The 23,051-nt window shown below is 38.4% G+C and overlaps 1 protein-coding gene across 2 annotated transcripts in view; it reads left to right on the top strand.

Annotated features, from left to right (window-relative positions):
- PAWR (pro-apoptotic WT1 regulator) overlaps positions 1-23,051 on the top strand; it is an 84,440-nt gene that overhangs the window by 48,819 nt on the left and 12,570 nt on the right. For both annotated transcript variants that reach the window (XM_074870651.1, XM_074870652.1), the window contains exon 4: positions 15,224-15,258. In XM_074870651.1, coding sequence (XP_074726752.1) covers positions 15,224-15,258 — 35 coding nt within the window. The remainder of the gene's footprint in view (positions 1-15,223; positions 15,259-23,051) is intronic.

Raw genomic sequence — 23,051 nt, 5'->3', positions numbered from 1 at the left:
GCCACACCAACTGTTTTGCTGTACCTGATAGTGTATTATATACTGCTGCAAAGCCCAGGACCTCATTCACGACCCTTGCACTCTAGTTAGAAATGGCGATCATCTTGTTCCGATCATTAATTTGTTTTGTGTATACAATTTTAACAGGCATTTCCTGGGGTACCTGTATTGCTCTTAGATTGTGCAGCAACAAGAAGTTAAGATGTTGAATCTTACAGAATTATTTTATACAAGATAGAACTTTGTAAGATACATTTGAGATGTTTAAACATCCACACTGAATCACAGTCAACAACACTAGACAGTTTCCTAAACAAAAAATGTCACTTCATTTGTAGCGCTGAACCATGTCTTTATAATATGTTGTATCATATTCTTTAAATAGATTCAAATTATGTGCATTAGTAGATAGGCTAAAGCTTGACCCTAGTATTGAATTCCTGTGGACCTCTTAATCCAAGAAAACAAAAGAACAAGTTGCTCTAGTTTTCAGCTCACAACACTGACTTGCATACACAGTAGTATTGCCATGTCTTGGATTGCTCTCACTCCTCTCTGTAGCAGTAATGCAGGTTTTTGTTCTCTGCAGGAGATTAGCTTGTGATATATGCTTGGATAATCATTCTGTTTAGTGTAGAGATTACACACTACCTTTGAAAGAATCCTTCTTGTTGATTGGAAGTGAGGATAGAATGAAACATCTACATAATCAGCATTCACCTAATGGTATAATTATAAAATAGTGCCACAGCAGATTGGGTTCATCATAGTTAACTTCAGTAGTGAATAGGTTAGATGGCTGGTGAAAGCATCTAAACTTGATTTATTAGCATGTCCATTTAGTTGTAAGTCATCCAAGGGTCTATGAAAATTGAAGGAAAACCACATCTTTTTTTAACCTTTTGTTCTAAAAAAGCTTAACATTTCACCAGAACATTGCAGGCAATTTCTGGAAGGAACATAGTCTAAAGATACTCCCACAGCAGTGCTCTCATGCAGTTCTGATTGCTTAAATACCATCCTTTGCTCTAGATGTGACCAAACACGGTGAAATTTTCTGAAGCAGTGATACACACAAAGCTGTAAATGTTTAATAGAGGCACCTTATAAGCTATGCTGAAAGCAGTAAATAAAATAAAGTTAAGGAATGAAAGTCTCTAGTGACTTCTTAGCTGTGTGACAAACTGCGAGGAACTGAAGTATTACAGCTGAAAACCTGCTTGACACAAGATTCCCCAGAGTTTTGTAGTTGAATCTTATCCCAGGAATATGCTGCCAAATAAGCTTCTCAACTTGCATTGCAGTTCATACCTGTCTATTTTGCATTTCCTGGCTTTTTATTTTGTGTAGCAGTGTAATGTCGTACAGCATCGTTTTGCAATTACTCTCATTATCCAAAGTATGTGGTAATGATATTCCTATCTATTCATACCTGAGCACAGCTCTTCAAAGATGTTTTGCATCTAGGTTTCATGTAGTTCTTGCAAAGGAAAACTGTGTGCATGCATTCAAGAGTAAAAATTAATCTTTTGTAAGTATATTGTCATGATGTTACTTGGTGTTAATTTCTGTCCGTAGAGAAAATGCAGTTGTGTTACAGGGCATGCCCAAATGTATTAAGGCATATCTTTTATTTTCTGTGCTATATTTCTTCAGTTGTTAGGCCAAGGGTTATTTTACATAATAACATGATTACAATATTGGCATTGTTTAAAAAAGTGAGTAAATAAAATGTGATTAAAATACAGAAATACATAAATTAGGAGGAGCCGTGTTTGAGTATATGAAGTCATATGTAATTCTGCCAAATCGGATTGTGGGACTCTAATATTTGACAGTTAATTACCAGATAATACTCACCTTGGGTTTTGTATTTTCAGATTAAGAATGTGATCCACTTCACAGAGATGGTATGAAAAGTCAGGAGTATTCGCAAAGTACTTAAGCGATAATAGTGAATGCAGTAGAAAGACTCGTGAAGAAATCTTGCTGTATGTCTAAAAACGTTCCCCTAAAAATGGGTTAAAAAGTATTCAAATTCAGGGTTGTTTAAGTATTAAAAGATCACTTATTTTTTTAAACATGTTTGCATCTAAAGTTGATCTTGCATGTGCAGTGTTTTTAAAGTAAGTGATGTCAGTTGCAGGGAATTTGCTGCCCTGAACAGTTCATGACATGAACCAGGTGCTTCAGATGTTTAACTGCCATGGTTGGTATGGCTTGGGAGACCCAAATTATTCCTGTGATATGTATAAGGAAAATAGGAACACAGGAATTCCATCTTCGCATGATCATGTATGATCAGGCCATCACTCAAGTAGTTTCTAGCGATGTGGGCATGTATTTAGAGCAGTTTGAGTATGTTAATAGCAGTAAATAAGTCATAGAGGCCACTGTGAAAAGCAAGCAAATGCAAAGTACTGAACATGACTCACAGAGTTCTTTGTGTTCCACCTAAGAGGTCTTGTGGAAAAATATCTCGTGTAGCGATGTCGGGAAAGTTGGTGTCATGATGCATGTAGTTTTAAGAATTTGACTGAAAGTTGCATAAGTCACCAGTGTTCTGACCCGTTCTGAATTGGTTGACTTTGCAGTCTTAATTTTCTTTAAATGCCTTTTGTCCGTATTATTAGAGACTGGGAAAAAACCCACCCCATGTAGTAACTTTTTAATTAATCCATGAGGTAACTTCTCTGAGTTTAGGAGTAATAATGTTGCATGGGCTTCTTGTCTGGTATAACTGGAGGCTTTAAAGACACTGAAAGAATTGTTTTGCAGAAATGAGATTGCTAGGTTTTAGTTAAATTGTGTGTGTGGTTTTTTTAATAGAAACTGGGTTTTGAGATGGTGGAGTCTGGATTTCTCAGCTGAACGGGCTGCGTAATAGACATTGTTGTAGCAGCACAGGTTTCTCTGCCAAAATCCTCTTCCTCTCTGCTCACGTGAGCAATATGTGTGGCTATGTGTAGTGCTGCTGATCCATGCATGTTCAGTGGGTTTTACATTCCCAAAGGATCTGCACATGCTCAGCAAATCTGATTCAACTATATTGTGTGCAGACTATCTAATACTACTGCTTTCGGAAAGTGCTTACAAGTGAAATCGCTGTCCCCTTTGCCCCTAAGAAATTGGGAAGCTGAAAGCTAGCAGTTACTAATGTGAGACTGAAGGGAAAGCATGTGGCTGGAAACTGGCTACGAGCCAACTGGTCATTTGGCCAGCAATCTGTAGCCTTGAGGAGGATGTAGGTTGGGCATCCCTACTTTGAGTCACGTGGCTTCCGTTCTTATAGGGAAATACTAGTACATGGTTGTCAACATTTGTCCTCATAAGAGCTGATCAAAAATAGATATCTTCCTGCTTGTTTGTGGCAGGCATCATTTGTGTTCAGTGCCTGATCATTGTCAGCATAAATTTAATTACCTTTGACAAGCAAACGTTTTCTTAGAAATAAGTACAAAATGATGAACTATTTTAACATCTGCATTCAGTAAAGTTTAATTTAGTGGGTGATTTAAGCTTAAAATTTTGTTTCAGGATTGCATTTCGCTCCCAGTAAATAAAGTTAAATGTACCCATGAAGCATCTTACAATTGAATACTCGATTTTGTGTGCCTGTGCACAATGTACAACTATTCATCGCAGACCTGCATGAAAACTAAAACTGAATCAAGCCTGTACCTGTGAAGGCAAGGTGGTGTGGAGACTTATTACTGCTTTGGATTCATGGTTGTGCATAGGAACTGCAGGGGTTTTAGCACAGCCTACTCTTCAGGTACTTTCTATATTCTTATGCAGACCAAGTGGGAAGCAAAGTGTGTAAATTATGACTACTTCTTTGTAGGTTCTCTGAAGTTTGATTGTGATCCTTACATGAAATTTTATTTTTGGAGGGCTCTTTTTTTTTCTTGTCTACAGATGTTGCTGCTTCGTACTCAGCCTGTATAAGCAGGTGTTTGTTTGGTTGTTGCACTTTTTGTTTCTTTCATTGTAGAGTTCATGAAGCTGTGCTCCAGAATTGCATAAGCTGGCACATTAGCTGGTGTTACACTGGTTTGGAGCCTTTTTATGGCCATAAGGAATAGGAAGCAGTTTCTCAAATTCCCAGCTAATGTTTTGAGCAGTCAGCAGGGGCATCATGTGCAGAAATTCATTTTCTTTCCCACATGCTTTCTCTTTTGGACTGGCATCACTTTTTAACTCAGCTAACTGAATGTTGGTTTGAGAAGATTGTTTTGCCTTTGGAATAGTCAATATGGAAATTCTGTCAGCTGTCAAAAATGATGATGTCTAAGTGGGTATCTCCTCCCAGTCCTTTCTTAAAATTTCTTGGGGGGGCAGGGGAGGAATGTGATCTCATAGAGTATAATGATACACTGTAGCTGAGGCTAGTGGGAAGAAGAGTCCTTGGGTAAATACAAATTTATTGAAAAAGGAAGGACTTTCTGCAGTATTTGCTTGTACAAATAGATGACATGGCCTGACTGATATCAAAAGCTTTTGTAAAGTATGGTAATATTCCTGATTCCTGCACTTTTCTGCTATTGTATTTTAGAGAGAGAATTTTAATTAATACTGATTTCATACCAGGAACAAGTCTGAAGCCTAGATAACGAAGTTATAAGTACTTGCAGGGTGTACGGAGAGGGAGGACACTCTTCTGCAAGAACCTACATGGACCAAGGGGATCCCTGCTGAATGTCTTTGTGCAAGATGGAGAGGGAAGACAGCTTGCTCGCTATTGCAGAAAGATGAACAAAAACTTATACAGCTCTTCAAAAATAGTCATAGCAATAATTGTCAAACATTTTTATAACATAAATAATAATTCATTCATGTTATTCATACTAAGAGAATATCATAGCGGTAGTTACTCAGATGTGCTTGTGTGTTTAGAAGCTGCATATTCCATTTCCATAGTGGTGTGAGGATGGGCGGGGAGCCTGCTTCTCTACATCCTTCTAATTTGGTGTAATTAATGTGATGGCTCAGGAGGGAGGAGGAATCTGGAATTCAGAGTTGTTTGGTGGAGACAGTCTAAGTTTATACTGCTAAAAAAAGAGCAAGACCTGGGTGTGAGCTCAACTGCTGCACTGCTGATAGAGCCTGTGGCTTAATTATTAGCAAAGTTTTCTGGCTTGGTTTGGGTTCATGATACCTAGTGCTCTGCTATATCATACCTGGGGACTGTTTGAGGAGTAATGTGCCAGGAACTATTCCTCGCATGTTGTATGAACATCACAGCACCAGGTTTGGCTGCCTGTGTAGTGCTATGAGGACATTATTAGCCTTTGCTATCTCAGAAACAGCTACAATGCCCTTAATCAACATGCTGGTGTGTGCAACACTGACCTAGGTCTCATGCTGTGAAAACACAGCTTTGGGCTGTAGTTCGGCCCTTGCATTATTTCAGATGCTCTTGACTAAGGGGGGACTTACAGATTATTATTTCTTAGGGACACCACATGGAACGTGGAGGAGACTCACTGTGAACTGCTTTGGAGTATGGATGTGGCGACTCTGTGACATGGGCTTTGAATAGTCTCTAGCTTGTCTGCCTCCATTTACTCTGTTGTTACTAGAAGCTATCAGGCCCATTCTGCTGGTAAACTTACTGATGAAGGCCCCTCTTTTCTTCTCTTGGAACCAGCACTTAGTAGAGGTGGGCAGGATGGTTCTTTGTTTCAAACTGGTTCCACTGAAGAAGCTGGTTTTATCACTAGTTCTGTTTCTAGTACGTAGTGTGCAAAGCACTGTGTAGACAATAGCTCAGCACTCTAAGGTTAGGTTAAAAGTTATAATGCTCTGTAAAATGTGTGACAAATCCCATCGAAAATAATTTTGGAAAATTGTATTTTGTCTGTTTGTGTGTCCAGACAGAGTGGTGTGTTGCGAAGGGGCTATGCACATAGCTCCATGCAGGATTTTATATTTACACTTGCTATAAAGTACTTCAAATTCTGTGTTTTCATTGTCATCATCTATCCTGTGAGTTTCATATTGTCACTTAGATCTCCTGTGACTCGAGATCCTAGAATCATAGAATCATTTAGGTTGGAAAAGACCCTTAAGAACTGATACTACACTCTTAATTTTGCTGAGTCATAAAGGTTTATGTCCATCTGAATTTTATGGTTTTTTCAAATGCTCTCCTTTTTTTATGACTGACACATTGAATTTGGGAGCTTTGTGCAAGTATTTCCAAGTTCCCTCTCTTTTCAGGGAATTTTAGGAAGCCTATATCTTCAGTTTATGACTATTCAACACTGATCCATTAAGGTCATATGTTGGATATGATCACTGTCTTTCTGATCATTTTTCCAGCTCTGCTCTGTCAGTGAGTCACCTGAGATCTAGGCAGGCTTTGTCAGCCTGGTCTAATCAGCTCCTTCATAGCTTTTGTTCTGAGTGCCTTTTGTTCTGCTTGTCCTGAACTTTTGTTCTGGCTCTTTGGTGTTGAATATTGCTTGGGTATAGAAATGAAGAATAAGGAATAATGAAAAAACTCTGTTCACATATTTTAGTGAGTATTTCCAGTTTCCTTATTTTTGGGAGCTGTTTTCTTCTTGATGACACCTGACTTCCCTGGGAGTTACTTGTTTTACCTGCAGGTATTTCTTTATTTTTTTCCTCTCACCTAATGTCCTTGATAGATTACTTCATAGGCAGACGTCAGTGTTGCTGCCCGTGCTGCAGCCTGCCTGGCTCTTTTTCGAGGCACTTGAGTGCCTTTGAACCATGCTTCCCACTTGGCTGGGCTCAGAAAGAGGCAGGCCCGTGTCTTCGGGGTGTGCTGCTCAGGCAGGGTGTGTGTAAGAACGTTTGAGTCACTCTGCAGGAGCCAGACAAGGCCAGTGCTGTGCCACAGTTCATAGGTGCCCTTGGATCCTGGCAGATTTTGGGTAGAGGCGTTCTTTGCTTGCTTGTTGCCATTGCTCCTGATTTCTAGAAAAGCAAAACCAGCATATGAACAGGCTCTGCACACGTGCGTATTGGATGTGCAGTACTTCATTGAGGCTCTGGTCTGTCAGGTAAAGAGAACTGCAGTGTTTTCACCTAGAATACCATTCATCCACAGTCCAGAAACACGCACACATCACAGAGAATGATATGTTTTCAGATTTTCCTTTTGAAAAGAGAAATTGAGTAGCTTTTCCCTCCAAAGAATTGCATAGTCAAGATGTAGAAGAGACTGCCTGGAACCTGTTGGAGATGCATGGATTTCATATGGGCTGCAGTGAAAGGACCTGGGAAATTCAAAGTCAGTCTAGGGAACTGGTAACTTGTGGTGCTGTCCTACTTTATTTTAGGTTACTCTGCATCTGGAGGGATGTTTTCTCTTTGGATCTTCTGTTTGGTTGGTGGGTCTGTCTCTCTCTACCCCCCTCCCCCTGCACTCTCTCCCTCCTCCCCCCCGCCATTCTCTAAGAGATTAATTCACTTATTGAATTTACCTTTATATTTTCTCTTACAACTTTCTTCCTAAAGAAAGCATCATCCTTGTAATGCCGTTGCCTTTCCACTTTTATAAATGCCTACTTGAATCAGTCACCCAGTATTTCAGAAGTATGTGACCAGAGGGTACATTAACCTTAAATTTCCTCTCTTTAACACAGGTAAAGGAAACTGTATCTTACTTTTCCCCTATGACATTTTTATTAGGTCTTGCTTGTCTACATCAACTGCTTCATATGGAAGATGTTGTTCTGTATTGCTGCTCTGGAATTAAGTATCTGGGTGCCACAATATCAAAATAGTTCTGGCAACTGGATTTTAAACTCCAGAATATAGGAGTGTCTTTTTCCTGCTCAAAGTTTTATTCTGTTATGTGTTAGTCATTACAGTATGTTTTAAAAAGATCATCTGGATATAAATTAAACAAGGTTCTTTTAAAATGTGTTGGTTCCAACTTGCCAGAGTACAGATCAAAGGAAGATCAAAATATGAAAAATTTTGTCAGGCTAGAACAGTAGGTCAGCTTTTGTTTTTGTTGAATCTTACCAGGTTCCTGTTTCAGTTTGTTCTGTAACTGATTAATAGGTGGTGATAACTTAATGCTTTCTTAACAGTTTTAGAAATAAAAGCTAATTTTTAGAATGACTGCTTATAAAAGAGATTTATTGGGTGAATAAAGAGTGTTTAAGGTCATCCCTAGGAAATCCACACCAGGAAAAAATAAAATGTAATGTATCTCAGAAATAGATGTAAAATCTTGGCAGCTAGGAGAATAAGGGGAGGGGAAGGAGCCTGGAGTGGTTTTGTATGTACAGATATTCTGTAGAAGTAGAGATCTAGAAAGTGCACAGCTACAAGGTGTTCAAGTAGTTGAGTGATATAATAGCTGTTTTAAGCTTATTTGAAAGCACCTCAGCTTCTGGAAAGAATGGTTTCTGTGGAAATAATGAGTGGAGATTTTTTTCCCTCTGAGTAGTGAAAGCATATCCATTCAAAGTTGAATTTGTGTTGCATTCCATGAAAAACACCTCTAGAAATTTTTCAAGGTGTTTAGAATCAGGAATGGAAGATAAATGGTATTTCCATGACTGTTGTTCCTGAGAGATGGTTGTTTTGGGGGAATTTTGATGGGAGGGGGAAGAAACGTATTTCATCTTTCTTTCTCCTACTTTTCATGCCTGCAGTTATTCCTGGTTCGTATTAGGATCAGATTGCCTTTTCAGTTGTCAAGCATTCAGGTGTTATCTCACTTAAATATCTGACTGAAACTTTGTCTGCATTGCAGAAGATATGTAACTGCTGTTTCCAAGGAAATAGCAATCTAAAGTTGTACTGAATGTAAGAAAGTAGATCTAGTTAATCAAGATGTGACTCATGAAGAAGATTGGAGTTAACTTGATTGGCTGGATGGAGGTAGAATCTACCTGTTCCTGATACGTAAAAAGGCAAGAAACCCCAGCAATAGACCTTTTTCCTTCATACACTGAAGTGGTATTTGCTCACATCTTGAAGAACATACAGAAAACTGTAGGAAGCCCACATTTCAATTGCATGTGAAAAAATAAATCATTTTGATGGCCTAATTTCAGTCAAAATTTAACCTTGCAGGTTGCAGGAATATCATTGTGGAATCACAGTTTATATCAGTGTATAGTCAAATTCTAAAACCCTGCATGCCAGAATATACCAGCATACCCTAGCAGTCTGATTTGATCCAGGCGATTTGCTTTAATTGTTTGTGAAACTTTTAAATAGTCTTTCAGAGGATTCCAGTGAACTGTTTTCATAGTCCAGTTGACTCCAGAGTTTGTACATGTTTAAAACAATGTTTGTTAGTGCATTTTAACTAGTGGGTTTGTAATGGTAGGGTTGGTTTAACATCTGGAAATCTTTGTCAGACACTTGTAAACACAGACAACAATATTTATTTAAAGCCTGATGACCAGCTTGTTTATGTAATCTCTGTATTGGCCAGATGAAATACCAAGATGAGCTGGGAGTAGAGAGGGGAGTTAGCAAAGTTGCTTGCATCCTAGTTTGACAGAAATTTACTTGGCAGTAAATGGCTTCATTAATAGAAATGATCTGAGCTGCCTTTACTGCCCTTACACATTTGCTTTCTCTTGTGCAACACGTGTGTGTGTGTTAGGCTGTGTGGTGAATCAGATGAAGGAGCTCGTGTGGAACGAGACAAATCTTTGCTTTTTCCTTGGTTATTTTCACTTAGATCACAGCCTGTCCTGCATTAATATGTGGCTACACAGATGCTTTTGTAGACATGACAAAAAGGGAGCATGACGAGATTTCTGGAGCAGTGCTGACATATGTCAGTTTGTAGTGTTCTTGAACTCCCGCTTGAGATGGAGCAAGAGCAGGACTACTTGAATATATAGTTTATTAGCAGTAGTATGTACTGTTAAAAGGTAATGCAAGCTGCCAGAGATCATGTGCAAGAAGCAAAAGTAGTTTTAAAGCTGTGTTTTAAATACTGTATTGAAACGAGTCTTTGATTTTAACTTCATCTTCAGAATGAAGAACTGATGTTGTTAGATGTCTTTGGCAGCAGTATTTTTTCAGCGGTATGAAGGAACCATTAGCATAATTGTAATGGGTTACTTCTTTACTGATTGCTTTTCTGTTCAGTATTTCCACAAACAGTAAAGAATTCTTTTTTTAGAGAGATGTTCAAGTAAACTCTTTGCTCTCTTTGTTGCTCATAAACAATATTTTCACAAATCGTTCATTTTTATAGTAATGACTAGGTATTTTAAACATGGGTTAAAACTCAAAGTTTAAAAATATTAAAGAATATAAGCAAGATTTGTAAATTAGTATTTATATATCCATGCCTAATCATCTGCTTTTAGGTTCTTTGTAGAACAGGGATCTCCCTCCTTCTTCCCCTTCTTCATTTTCTGCCAGCCTTCTCCAAAAGTGGTGGAGGAGGCAAGATCTTAAATTATAAGAGATGTTTGCCTCATTTTAAGAGTTTTTGAATAGTTTGAAAGCTTAGGTTCATTTTTGATTAATAGATACATAATGCTATTTATAGTATGACTACAGATAATCCTGTTCCCAGCAACTTTTGGATAAATAACACACACAAAATAAATTTCATAACACGAGAACAGAGTTAAATAATGTATTTCCCTGGTGCTGGCATCATCACCTTAAAGAATGATTGGTTTGCATTTACATTAGAGGTTCCAAAATAATAAAAGCCACAATTTACCAAATTTGCGGTATTAATTTGCTTATCAGAGGAAATTGATTTTATGTATCAGATATGTATTTTTAACTTTTTGTTTGTAGCTAGTTTTAACTACAAAAATAAAACCCACTAATATTTGCTGTAGAAACATGTTATAAAGGACTAGATAATTGTGTTTTCAGTTTTAACAACTGTCATTTTGTAGCAAATGAGAGTATTTGCCATGTACTTTGTCCCTGAGCATTTGTTTGCTTTCCTAGTTTGCTTTTTCTGAAAAACTGGCTTTTCTGAATAGTACTGCCAAACTTTTAGTCTCCTGTTAAAGTAAATATACAAGTCTATGTATATAAATTGCTTTACAGCTTGTATTTGCATTTACTATATGAAAATAAAGTCTTAGCGAACTTAAGGGTATACAATGCATACATTGCATCCCTTTGGTGTCAAGAGTAGAAAATAAGCATCCGAGATCCAGAGATTTCTTTGTACAAGGGTATGTGTGCTTCACTAGACTGCAATGTCATGTGCAAATTCTCCCTTTCTTGTGAATTCTGCCTTTCACCAGAAGCAGAGCTTATGCTTGCTAGGAAGCATGGCCATAACCTCAAGGCTTCATCATTTTCCTGAAAAAGAAGCTAAAAAAACTGAGGAAGCTTAGAGCCTGGAGTTCCTACTTCATTGGCAAGAGTTGTATCTACAGACAGGCAAAATTTTCACCTAGTCACTTATGTGTCTGTTTCTTCATCCAAGCTTAAAAAGAGAGTTGAACCACTTGTCTATGGCTAATGGGACAACCAGGATGTTTGAGACCATCACCACCAAGAGCTGTGACTGATATTACTGGTACAGCACTTCAGTTTTCATATACAGTAAACAAGTATCTCCACGTATTAGATGAAACTGCTTGAATTTCTTCGCATACATCAGAGTGAAATCACCTTGTCAGTCATTGCTGACTGTCTTAAAGCTAAAAATCAGGCTGTTAACAGTCCTCTGTGTGTAAAAGTTTAGATAGGCAAGTCTCTAGATAACAGTATTAGAGGGCAGAATTAAATCCTGTGAAGCTGCCAGATGTTAGGTATGTGTTCACTTAAGCTCACTACGCTGAGAGAAGAATGCAGATGGAGAACTCAGACGAGCAGAGGAGAAGCACAGAATCATTAAGACTTGGAAGGGAAGTCTCAGGAAGTCTCTAGTCCAACCCTGGTGGACAAAGCAGGGTCAACTGTAACAAATTACTCAGGACTGTGACCCAGTTTGGTTTTTATTATCTCCATGGATAGAAACTCCATAACCTCTGTAGGCAACCTGCTCCAGTGTTCAATCTCATAGTAAGAAAGTATTTTCTTACATTTAAGTCGAATTTCCTGTATTTCAGTTTCTGTCCCACTGTCTCTCATTCTTTCTGTGGGCACAGTGGAGTATGACTCCATCTTCTTTACCCCATCAGGCATTTATACATGCTGGCATGATACCTCCTGAGCATTCTCTTCTCCAGGCTGAACTCTCCTGGCACTTTCAGCTTCTACTCATGTGTCAGATGCTCCAAACCTTTAATCATCTGTGTGGCCCTTTGCTGGAGTCTCTCCAGTATGTCTTTCTTACACTGAGAAGCTCAGAACTGGATCCAGCACTCCAGCTGCAGTCTCACCAGGGCTGAGCAGAGGGGAAGGATCACCTCCCTTGGCCTGCTGTTAACACGTTCTGAGGATGCCATTGGCCTGCTTTGCTGCAAGAGCACATTGATGGCTCATGTTCAACTCGGTGTCCACCAGGACCCTCAGGTCCTTTTCTGCACAGGAGCTTTCCATCCGGTCCACAGTGTGTTCTGGTGCTTGGGATTATTCCTCCCCAGGTGCAAGACTTTGCATTTTGCTTTTCTTGAACTTAATGAGGTCTCTGTTAGCCCATTTTCCAGCCTGTCAGCGTCCTTCTGCATGTCAGCACAACCATCTGATGGATTATTAACCACTCATCCAAGTTTTGTGTAGTCTGTGAACTTGCTGAGGGTGCACTTTGTCCCATCATTCAGGTCATTAATGAAGATGTTAAATAGTATTGGCCCCGGTATCAACCCCTGCTAATTGACTGGCGTCCAGCTGGACTTCATCTGCTGTTCATAACTCTTTGGGCCCAGTAGTCCAGTCCCTTTTCTTTGCATCTCACAGTCTACTTACCTGGTCCATATTTCAGCAGTTTGCCTGTACATATGTTGTGTGGAAGGTGTTGAAAGCTTTGCTGAAATAAAGATAAATGTCATGTGCTCTCCCTTCATCCACTGAGCCAGTCACCTCATTGTAGAAGGCTGTCAAGTCAGCCAATCATGATTTCCCCTTCATATATCCATGCTGATTTCACCTTCTTGTCCTTCAGGATTTGTTCCATCACCTACTCGGAGACTGAGGTAAGCACTGGTCTGTAGTTCCCTGGATCTTCCTTCTTGAAGATAGGAGTGGCATTTACTTCTTTCCAGTCCTCAGAAACCTTCCCATTACTGCCATGACCTTTCAAAGATAACGTACCCTTAGTAAACTTTAAAAATAGCATGGTTCCATTTAAAATTGTTTCCTTGCCCTTTCAGAGGTGAATTTAGGTTGCTGTTTCATAGCTGTGAATTGCTACTTTTCAGATGCTGTCATCAATGATAAAATAGTTATCAGTGTTAAAACAGCAACCCACTTTGTGAGTTTCTTTAAATTCTTTAAATTAATTAAATTAAATTTAATTCCTGACTTTGTTGAATATTGTTCTGCTTATATTAGGGAGAGTGTAGCACATATTTCAGAAGTGGAAAATGCTTTGTAAAATAAAATATACTTTTAAGATCAAATTTTGTTTCTGTAATACAAATAATTGTCAGCTTTATTTTCTATAGTAAAATAATATTCTTTTTATCCTATTTTTTTAGCTTGTTTATTTACTTACAAAGATTAATGACTGATCAGTGAAGGTAGTGTAATGTTTTGTAGGATTTTCAGAGTGGATGGAATTTTCTTGATTTGAGAACTTGTTTATTCCTTTGTCAGCAGTTAGTGTCATAAAGAGAAAGAATTTCATGCTTTGCCATTATCCATTACTTTTTCCAGTAAAGGCAATTGTTCAGTTCATTAACTCCTTAAATATTCTTCCCTGACTTTTTACCTAATATTTGCTGATGCTGGGGGGAGTTTTGTCTATGACTAATAAAATAATTGGTTCATGTTCTTCTTACAGCATGCTAAAAAATATTTGTGGATTTACTCCATCTAATCTGAGCCATCATTTACCAGTTGAAACATGTCTTAATTTTTCTGTGTGATCAGACTGGTATTGGGAAGCTATAAGCATAGCATTATTGATGCAAATATATTCTTTCAGGTTTTCTCATTTGTACATAATGCATCAGTGTTTTTTAGGGATTGTATAACAGTAAATGAGCCCTTTTCCCCACTGTTCTTTTTGTTTCCATTTCCATCTTTACAGATCCAGAATAAAAATGTAATGGATTTAAAAAAACAGACAAAAAACCCCAAACAAAATGTAATCATAGTGAAGACAACTTACTGCATTGCAGGGATCTGAAAAGCAATGAAATTCTTTACCTTAAGCTAGAAAAAATATGATAAAACTTGAAATCTGCAAGTAATCCACGTGTCTGTCTTTGAAGGGCCAGATGCACAGCTCTTGCACCACTGAACTCATATTTAAAGCCTGTACTCTTATTTAAAATGTGTTCTGTTTTTCACTATTTCAGATGTTAAGATCATTTCCAAGTAGCAAAGGAGATGCAGAGTATACCTTAAGTTTGTAGTCAGAATGCATTAAGCCTCTGCAGGTGCTTATAAAGCAGTGATCTAAAAATTAACTTGCTGAACCTTGACAAGTCACTGTTCGACATTTCAGTGCACAAAACATCCACGTACAGACTTCTAGCCTACCTGCTTAACAGCAAATGCCAGGAGAAGACCACTTCAGTTAGCCTGAGGGAAATGAGGTGAGCCAGGCTGCAACACCTGGGTTAGCATTGCAAAGAGCATACCTGTAGGTATCGTGACCCAGCTGATACGTAATAAATTGATTTGGGTCTCAACCCTGACTATTTGCCAGCTTCAGTTTTTGTTCTGTCTAGAAGGACAGCAGTGGTGCCGAAGAATGGGAACAGTTTTGCTCTGCTGCTCTTGGACAAGTAGGTAAACAGCTATCACAGTGCACAAGTGTTTTCCATATTAGTAGTGGTAGTGAAGGTGTATTGGTGGCAGGGTGCATACTGTTTTAGTAAGCTGCATGTTCTGGATGCTGGGGCATGGAGTAAGTGCATCCAGTTTTAAGATGTAACCAGAAGCTGTTGTTTAAGGGTTCTGAGCTAGTGTTCAGAAGCAGTAACACGGTGACAATAATCCTAGTATTCTGTCCATTTGTGACAGCAGAATGGTGCAAAACTGAGTTGTACAGCAGTGATTTGAGCCATGGGCCTCCTGCTCTTAACTGCAGGCTTAATTTTCTATGGAGTGGTAAAGTACTTTGGAAGTACAAATACAAGAAAAATGTTAATTAGTTTTTCCTTTTTATTTCTTTTAGGACTGCTCCAGGATGGTTTCAAGCAGGTATAAAAGGTATGAGATCTTTGTACACAACACATTTCTTTACATATATAGTTCTGCTATAAGCAAAGCTGATCAGCTGGGTGTTTGTAGTAGAGGCCATCATACTGCTGCTGTAGATATATAACCTGGTTTTGGGGTAAGGACCTGAGGCATGCAGCAAACTTATCCAAACTCCTCTATTATGTTACTGTTTTAAAATAAATTTATCTAATATTTTGCTGGGTATTACTAGTGCAGAACAGTTTCCCAAGCAAATGCCTAACTTGACTGCACATTACCTCGAAGCTAGTAGTTTCGCAGTTAATTTATGAACCACTGTCTTCTGAAGTTAATACAGGAAGATAATTTTGTAGCTCTCCACAGTAATGTTGAAAGAAATTTCTGTGGTTTTGTCATACTACTGTTTCAGTTGTAGGGGCTGCTGCCCACATGTGGCTCATCCTGTTTGTTATTTATTTGTCTTTGAGCCAAGTGTTATCTTGGTCATTACTCAAGTTCTTTAATCAGAAAAATATTTCAGAAGCTCTTGATACACCTGGTCAGTGTGTGAAATTTTTGCCCATGTGAAATTAATATTGACACAGCTATCACAATTATTAGGAAAATGTGATGGTAACATGAGGTCTAAAATATGTCAACTGAAGCAAGGCGTTTGTGTAAACATGTTTTTATTTGACACATGAATGTATTCTCTTTTAGATATCCTTTACTCAGGTGAAATGTATAGGTAGTTCATTCACCTGTGTGTATATATCCTGGCTGTAGAAGTAAGCGCAAAAAGCACCTACTGTTACCTAGTCTTCATTGGTGTATTTTCCACCCCTCAGACTTGTTCACCTATAGAATCATAGAATAGTTTGGGTTGGAAGGGGCCTTCAGAGGTCATCTAGTCCAACCCCTTTGCCATGGATAGGGGCATCTTTCACTAAACTAGGTTGCTCAAAGCTCCACCCAACCTGGCCTTGAACACTTCCAATGATGGGGCATCCACAGCTTCTCTGGGCAACCTGTTTCAGTGCCTCACCACCTTCATTGTAAAAAATAATAACCTGTCCTGTTATGCTTTAGATTTCTTAGTGTGGTGCTGTCTTTCATATTTACATTCCTGGGTTCTCATAAACCTAGTCGAGTGATGCTTTTTATTGCTGTAGGGGTTTTTTAAATCACTTTGTCATTGCAGAATGGGTAGACTTATTGTTACAACCTTAATAACTATATAATTTCATGATTACTTATTAATCAAACACGTTTTCGTTCAGTCTCCATTTCCTTTTCAGTCCCTGTGCAGAATTTCATTGCTGTTTGATCTGCTGAATATCTGTTGTGTGCCATAGTGCTTTGTGGCTTTTCATAAACCTTATCTTTACTTGGCTCACATGCTGTATATACTCATTCACTTTCAAAAACTTGGTTGTGTGAGAGGTGGTAATAAATAGAAGTTTGCAAAATCACATTTGTATCTTATTTGAAAATAAGCTAATTCTTCTGATTAGCGTTGCAAAAATAGGAAACTCTAAAGCTAGAAAATGTTAAAATAAGACTTGTTCGTGCAGTCTTTGTTCAGTCCTCCTCAGGACTGCCATCATGTTGGGAATGAATCTGACTTGCTGTGAGCTGCTGTTCAATATTTTGTTATGTATGTTGTCATCTATCGTACTCATTGTATAGTCTTCAAACCTCATATTGAAAACAAAGGATTATTTCCCTGTGAAGTCAGCACAGTGCGCAGTGCTCACAAATACTAAGTGGGTTTTATTCTGACTGTACCTCTGTGAGGTATACAATGTCCACTGTGATTAGAGTTAAAAGTATCTATTGATTTTTCCTCTATATTTGAAAATTTCTACCTCCCATGAAGTAATTTTTAGGTAAGAGTGCTTGAACAGTGTATGTCTCTCAGGGGCTTCACTTTCTGGTGTGAGTGCTAAAGGAGTCAGGACCAGAGTCCTCTTCTGTTCCGATAATGTTTGACTTGTTTGCCCCTTGCAACATCTGCAGTAAGGGAAGGTCTTACAGAAAACAGCCTCCTCTACAGTAATTCTTATTCAGATCACTCGGATCTCACTTAAGCCCCAAATACAGTAGAAGTCATTTGGCAACCGAAAATGCTGTTCTGTGATTATACCTGGAACTGGAATGTGAATGCCAGAAGGCTGAACTGAGACCATAAGCTGCTTGAATGTTCAAATATGTTCAACTTAATGTGCTTTTAACAGTTTTGGGTGTACTTCCTCAGATTTTCAAAGCAAACTGAGAGTAAAGCATGTTCTAACATAGGGACAACCACTTTGAGATCCCATTTGAAACTGTTACTTGCGTTACTCTGACAACAGGTGGTCAGTACTTTGTGGGTGGGGAAAAGACTGTTAGTAGACTTTATATAGAAACATGACAGCAAAAGTGAAAAGATGTTTTCTTAAAATCTTGGGCTCTGTTATAGACTCCCTCCCCCACAGAAAGAATGCATTATTTGCTAGAAAATTTCAGGCTGTTTTCCTCCATCTTTACTACTCCTGCTTCTTCTCTTTTGCCTTTTCCCTCTTCCCCAGTTGATCCTCATCAGAAGTGACATCTCTTGATCTCGGCATTTTTGTTCACTTCACTGGATTCCATTTCCTAGCCCAGTTAGACACCCTTTCCTCACTCTCCCCCTTTCTTTCTCTTGCATCCTTACATTTAACCACTGAGGTTCTAGTCCTCTCTTTGTTATTCTTCTGATTTCCTGTTTTTTTTCTCCTGTTTTGTCTCCCTCCTCTGTCCTCTTCTGACTTCTAGTCCTGGGTTACTGATACCATTCCATTCCGGGCTTCCAGTACCTTCTCTTTCCCTTCCTGTGTAACTGTTTACATGTCTACATTGAAATACCCAGTGTCCTGGACCTAACAAGACAAGAGAGACTTAAGAGTAGAGAAAAAGGATCTGTGCTGTGTGTTCTCATGGAATTGGTGTTCTCTCAATATCTTCCAGGGCTCAAGGAATTGCACAGATTGTACTACCTATTTAATCAGGCACACTGGCTACTTTGCCTTATATGGATGCAGCAAGCCATGGTTAAACATTTATATGACACTCCTGAGAAACTCGTTTCACTGAGTGTCCATTGACTGGTGGAAGACATGTTTTTTACAAATGAACTCTGCTGGGTGCTGTTGTGTTATTCTACTTCTGCTCTGGCTGACTTGGACAAACTGAGCCAGTCTACTTATGCAGTAAAGTAAATAAAAGTTTGGGATGAGGATCTTGGTCTGTAATTGTAGTCTGTCTTCTGAATTTACTTCAAAAATTTACACATTTATACCCCAGAGGTTTGTGGAGGGGTTTCTTTGTAGGTGCATCTTTAACCACATAAAATATGTTCAAAAGAAAGTGATGGTTCTGTTCTGATCTGGAATGGTACTGTAAGATCTAGTAAAAGCATGACCAGAATCTTCAAGGTCATGCTGACATGAAGGCCACAGGACATGTTCATGAGAGTATTTGAGAGCTGTGATCAGCCATCTGTCCTGACTGTGAGCTTCATGTGATTAAAATGTGTAGGTATTCTTCAGTTGTAATAGCCTACATCAACTTCCTCATCTCTCATTTTTCTCTAAACCTTTCTTAATGTGATGTGCCTCATCTTGGCCATTCCAAACTATTATTGTAACTGGGTCTACCAGTTTTTGCACTGCTTTGTGAGTAGTTATTTTAAAGCAACAAGCACGTTGCCATTAGTAAGAATGGTTTTCTGATTCAGCATAGTTGGTGTCATCCCTGATTTCCCAAATAATAGAATGACAAAGTGTATTCTGTTGATTGAAATATTTGAGTGTAATCTACATGTAAACATGAATTATATTTCTCTTGTGTTCTGTTTACTAAAAAGTTTGCAAGTAACAGTAAAGCAAGATGGGTACATGGACATAGGAATATTTTTAAAAGCACAGAGTTAGTTTTAGCAGCTTATTTTTAAGACCATCTACTAGCTTTTGAACCAATTTAGCTTCTTTTTTAGAACTGTCTTAAATTTAAAAGAAAACCGTGTGAATCAGGATTTAAAATAACTCAGAAGATGTTTTGCATGGTTCATTAATCAGACAGATCAGGCTGGATCAGTTTACAGAAAGAGTTAGATCAAAATCTCTTAGTGGTTCAGGGGTGTGTTCCCCTTATAAGTTTATTAGTGGAAATGAATACAATATGGTATGGCTTTATGGCTTCCAGACAAAATGTCAGAGATAATTTTTTTCCCCCTCTTAGGATAGTCTGGCACACCAACATGGAACCCAACAGGTAGAGACCCCTTGCCCACTAATTCTAAAAACCTACATTGTAATGAAGTTTAACGTTCATGCAAGAGTTGAAAAATAAAAGAGGAAAAAGAGATCACAAGAAGAGAAGTGCTTCAGAGCACTCGTTGGAGGTGCTTTGAAGGAAATATTAGAGCACTGCTGAAATTCTCTTGCTCAGTGTTTTTAGATTACTACAAAGCTTAAACTATAACAATTTACATTCCATCATACTAACCTTGGTCTTACTAATTCAAAAAAAATACAGCTGCAAAATACTGTTTCATAATACTATGCCCAGACTTGCCTGCTTGCCTGTGTTTGGGAATTTTGCAGCAAGGATTGGCTGTTCAAAGCATTGTCTCATCTAGCTTGTTACGTTAGGGACTCTACTGTGCAGGTATGAACACTTGAAATAGACAGGGATCACTCAAGGTGCTTTTCTTGACTTTTGTATCCCCTTTTCAGCCAATGCTGATGTTGTGAAAAGGCAGAAACACTTAAGGTTTATTTCTGCAGAAGCTTTTGGTGTTCAGAGTTGAGCCAGCTGCAGTTCCTCACTGTCCCTTGTGCCAGTGCTCATACAACTGGACAGGTTGATGCTTCAGGGAGCCGATGTGGCTGAAAGTCAATGGCTTCCTTTTCAGGGCTGCCGGATTGCTGTATCAGCTTCTTGAATGGCTTCCTACTCAGTCACCTAAAGGCCAGGAAAAGTGGAGGAGGCTGAAACTTGCAGCTGTAGAGGAGACAAGACTGCCTTTCCTTAGCTCTGCTCTGAAAGCCACGGACTTGGCTTAAGCAGGCTGAAGGAACAGAAGTCCAGGGTGGCCTATTTGGAAGTACTGTCTTTTGTTCATTCTTCCAAAGAAGCTGTTGGCAACTGGCTGGATTTTAGCGACATAATTAGTTAGGAGTTTCCAAATCAAGTGTAGCTACAAGATTCTGGCAATAAAAATAAATGTGTTGTAGTTGAAATCAATGAAATCTGGTTCTGACTGGGTGATTTTAATTGGATGAAATTGCAGTTTGGACAGTGCTTCAGGAAAGCATTGAAAGAACCAAAGAGGCATTGGAAGGAGCAAGATTTAGTCCACCTTTCTGTAATATTGCTGTTAAACCTGCCCCTGTATGAACAAATGATTTTATTTTATATTGAAGGAATTTACTAGAACATCATTCTGAAACAAAAGTTTTGTTTCTGTCTAAGAGTAGTCAAACTGTGGTGTGGGTTGATTTCGCTATATGATTTTTATTTAAGTACAGCCAGAAAAAACTTTCAAAAGCAAATCATAAGTTGCAAAAGTGTTTTCTGTTTTCGGCATTCTAGTACAGGAATACTTATTTAAAATTAGGTTTTGATAGTGGCTAATTGAAAGTAAGCTGATGGAAGTTGAATTTTGTTAAACATCTTGTCAAACATGCCCTTTTGAAGCAGGAGTGAGGGATATTTCAATCCAGATGCATTCTCATTTGCTATTCTCTGGGTGGGCATTTTAATCCAGTATAAGTATGGCTACACAATCTCAGATACCCTTCTTGAAAATAATTTTAAAAATACTGTTTCCTGCAGCCATAGCCTGTGGCTAGATGTTTCAGCTTGCAAGTGTTGATGCAGTCATATGTGCATAACTTACTTGAATACTAAAAAGTGGAATACATTTTGAACTGCATTCTTGAGCAGTGACTTTTTCAACTTGCAGACCCCTATCATTTTTCATCTGGTGCAGCTTTTACCCAGTGTACATCTACAGACAATAGACTTGCTTTTCTTTCATACCTTGTGTGAGATTCTGGCAACTTCCAAGTTGCAAGTATTTGTAAACCTTTGTTCAGTTAGGAAGTGGAGGAAGCAAGGTTTCAGTTGTAGACTCAAACTAAGTGGGTTCTGCTATCACATGCATACACTTTTCCCTCTCTCCCCCAAAAGAAGTCACAAACCCTATTTCTTTTCTTAATAGTATGCAAAGATCTTTGGTTTGGACAGATCATTATTATTATTGTTACTTATTTATAAATATAAAACTGGTTTTTAAATATATATTAAAATATGTAATTTTTATATATAAAAATGTACATATATACGTACAGGTGTATTTCTAGAGATAGCTTTTTGGGGGCTGGTTGATAGGTATTTTCTCTTAGTAAAGCATAGACATAGAGTTCAGTGATACTGTTATTCTAGCTAAGTTTTCTTTCTTGTTTAAGACTTGCAAAGAGACGTTGTATCTGAAGACTGAAATTCTGTTATTTGAAAAAGATATGTCCTCTGTGTCTTGGGTGGTGCCTTTTTTGTTGTGTACAGCACATTAGTTAAAACAGCCAAAATAATGAACTTTGTGTCTGTCACATTCCTTGTGTTAGGTTACATACTAATGCCCCCCCCAAATGTTTTTTTTTTTTTTAAATCTGATTTCCTAGAAGTCTTCATGATATGTCCTTTGTAATTACTGATACTGAAAAGTAATGTGTTCTGTAGGGTCTGCTCCCCATTGGAGTAGGTGAGGAAAATCTGAGTGTGAGTTTCAAGGAAAATATAGAAAATGTCTTAATTTTCAGTATTAATGAAACCCTTCCTATCCAGGTACTCGTTTTTCTAACTTTCCTGTAGGAGCATCTGCCAATATCTCTCACTGGAGCTGGGTTGAGATAACTCGAGTATATTGTCAAAAGGGTTCATTTTAGAGTGGTGAAAAATTGAGCCTTTTTTGTGTGATCTATCCTTGAGGCATTAACAGCATGAAACAGCACATCTTTCAGAAAGCTAAATAATCTAGAGTTTATAGAGTTAAGCTAAAATATTTCTCTTATGTTGTGTTGCAACATGCGTATCCGGTCCTAGAAATATTTTTAAAAAAAACCTTCTAGATGAAGAATAAACAGTGCTAAATATGGTAATAACATTAAGCTACAAAATTCCTTACAATTGTGTCAGTGTGCCTCAGAAAGTTCACACATACTGGAGCAAAACAATATTTATATCCATGAAAAGACATCCATTTGCCAGATACTCCTGCTTTTGATTTGCACAGTATCCATCTAGATTTGCATGTTGTCAGCAGGGGTTTCCAGAGTTATGAAATGCAAAACTATTAAATGAACACATTAATCATGTGCTCCTCTGTGTTTGAAAGGAAATGTTGTTGGGATACTCATAGTGCTTTTCATTCTTTCCCTAAGTGCTCTAGAAAACCTTTGTATACGTATTTCAGCTATGTGATTTTACAGAGTCACAGACAGGTTGAGGTGGGAAGGACTTCTGGAGAGCATCTTGTCCAACCCCCCTGCTCAAGCAGGGCCACCTAGAGCCAGTTACAAAGGACGGTGTCCAGGTGGCTTTTGAGTATCTCCATTCGAGGTCTTCTGGTGTCCTGGTGAAGACTGAACTAGGTTTTTTTCTTTTGCTTTGGCTGTTTAGCTGTATATTTTCAAAGTCTAAGAAGTGTGGTTTTGGTGGATTGAGGAGGGAAAGATAGGTATCTCTCTACATGGTCCCAGGGCACTCTGTTCTGCTTCTCTTGATTATTCATTAGATTC

This window comes from Strix uralensis, chromosome 5 (genome assembly GCF_047716275.1).
Source record: "Strix uralensis isolate ZFMK-TIS-50842 chromosome 5, bStrUra1, whole genome shotgun sequence".
Lineage (NCBI taxonomy): Eukaryota > Metazoa > Chordata > Aves > Strigiformes > Strigidae > Strix > Strix uralensis.
This window is presented reverse-complemented; position numbering and strand designations above follow the sequence as displayed.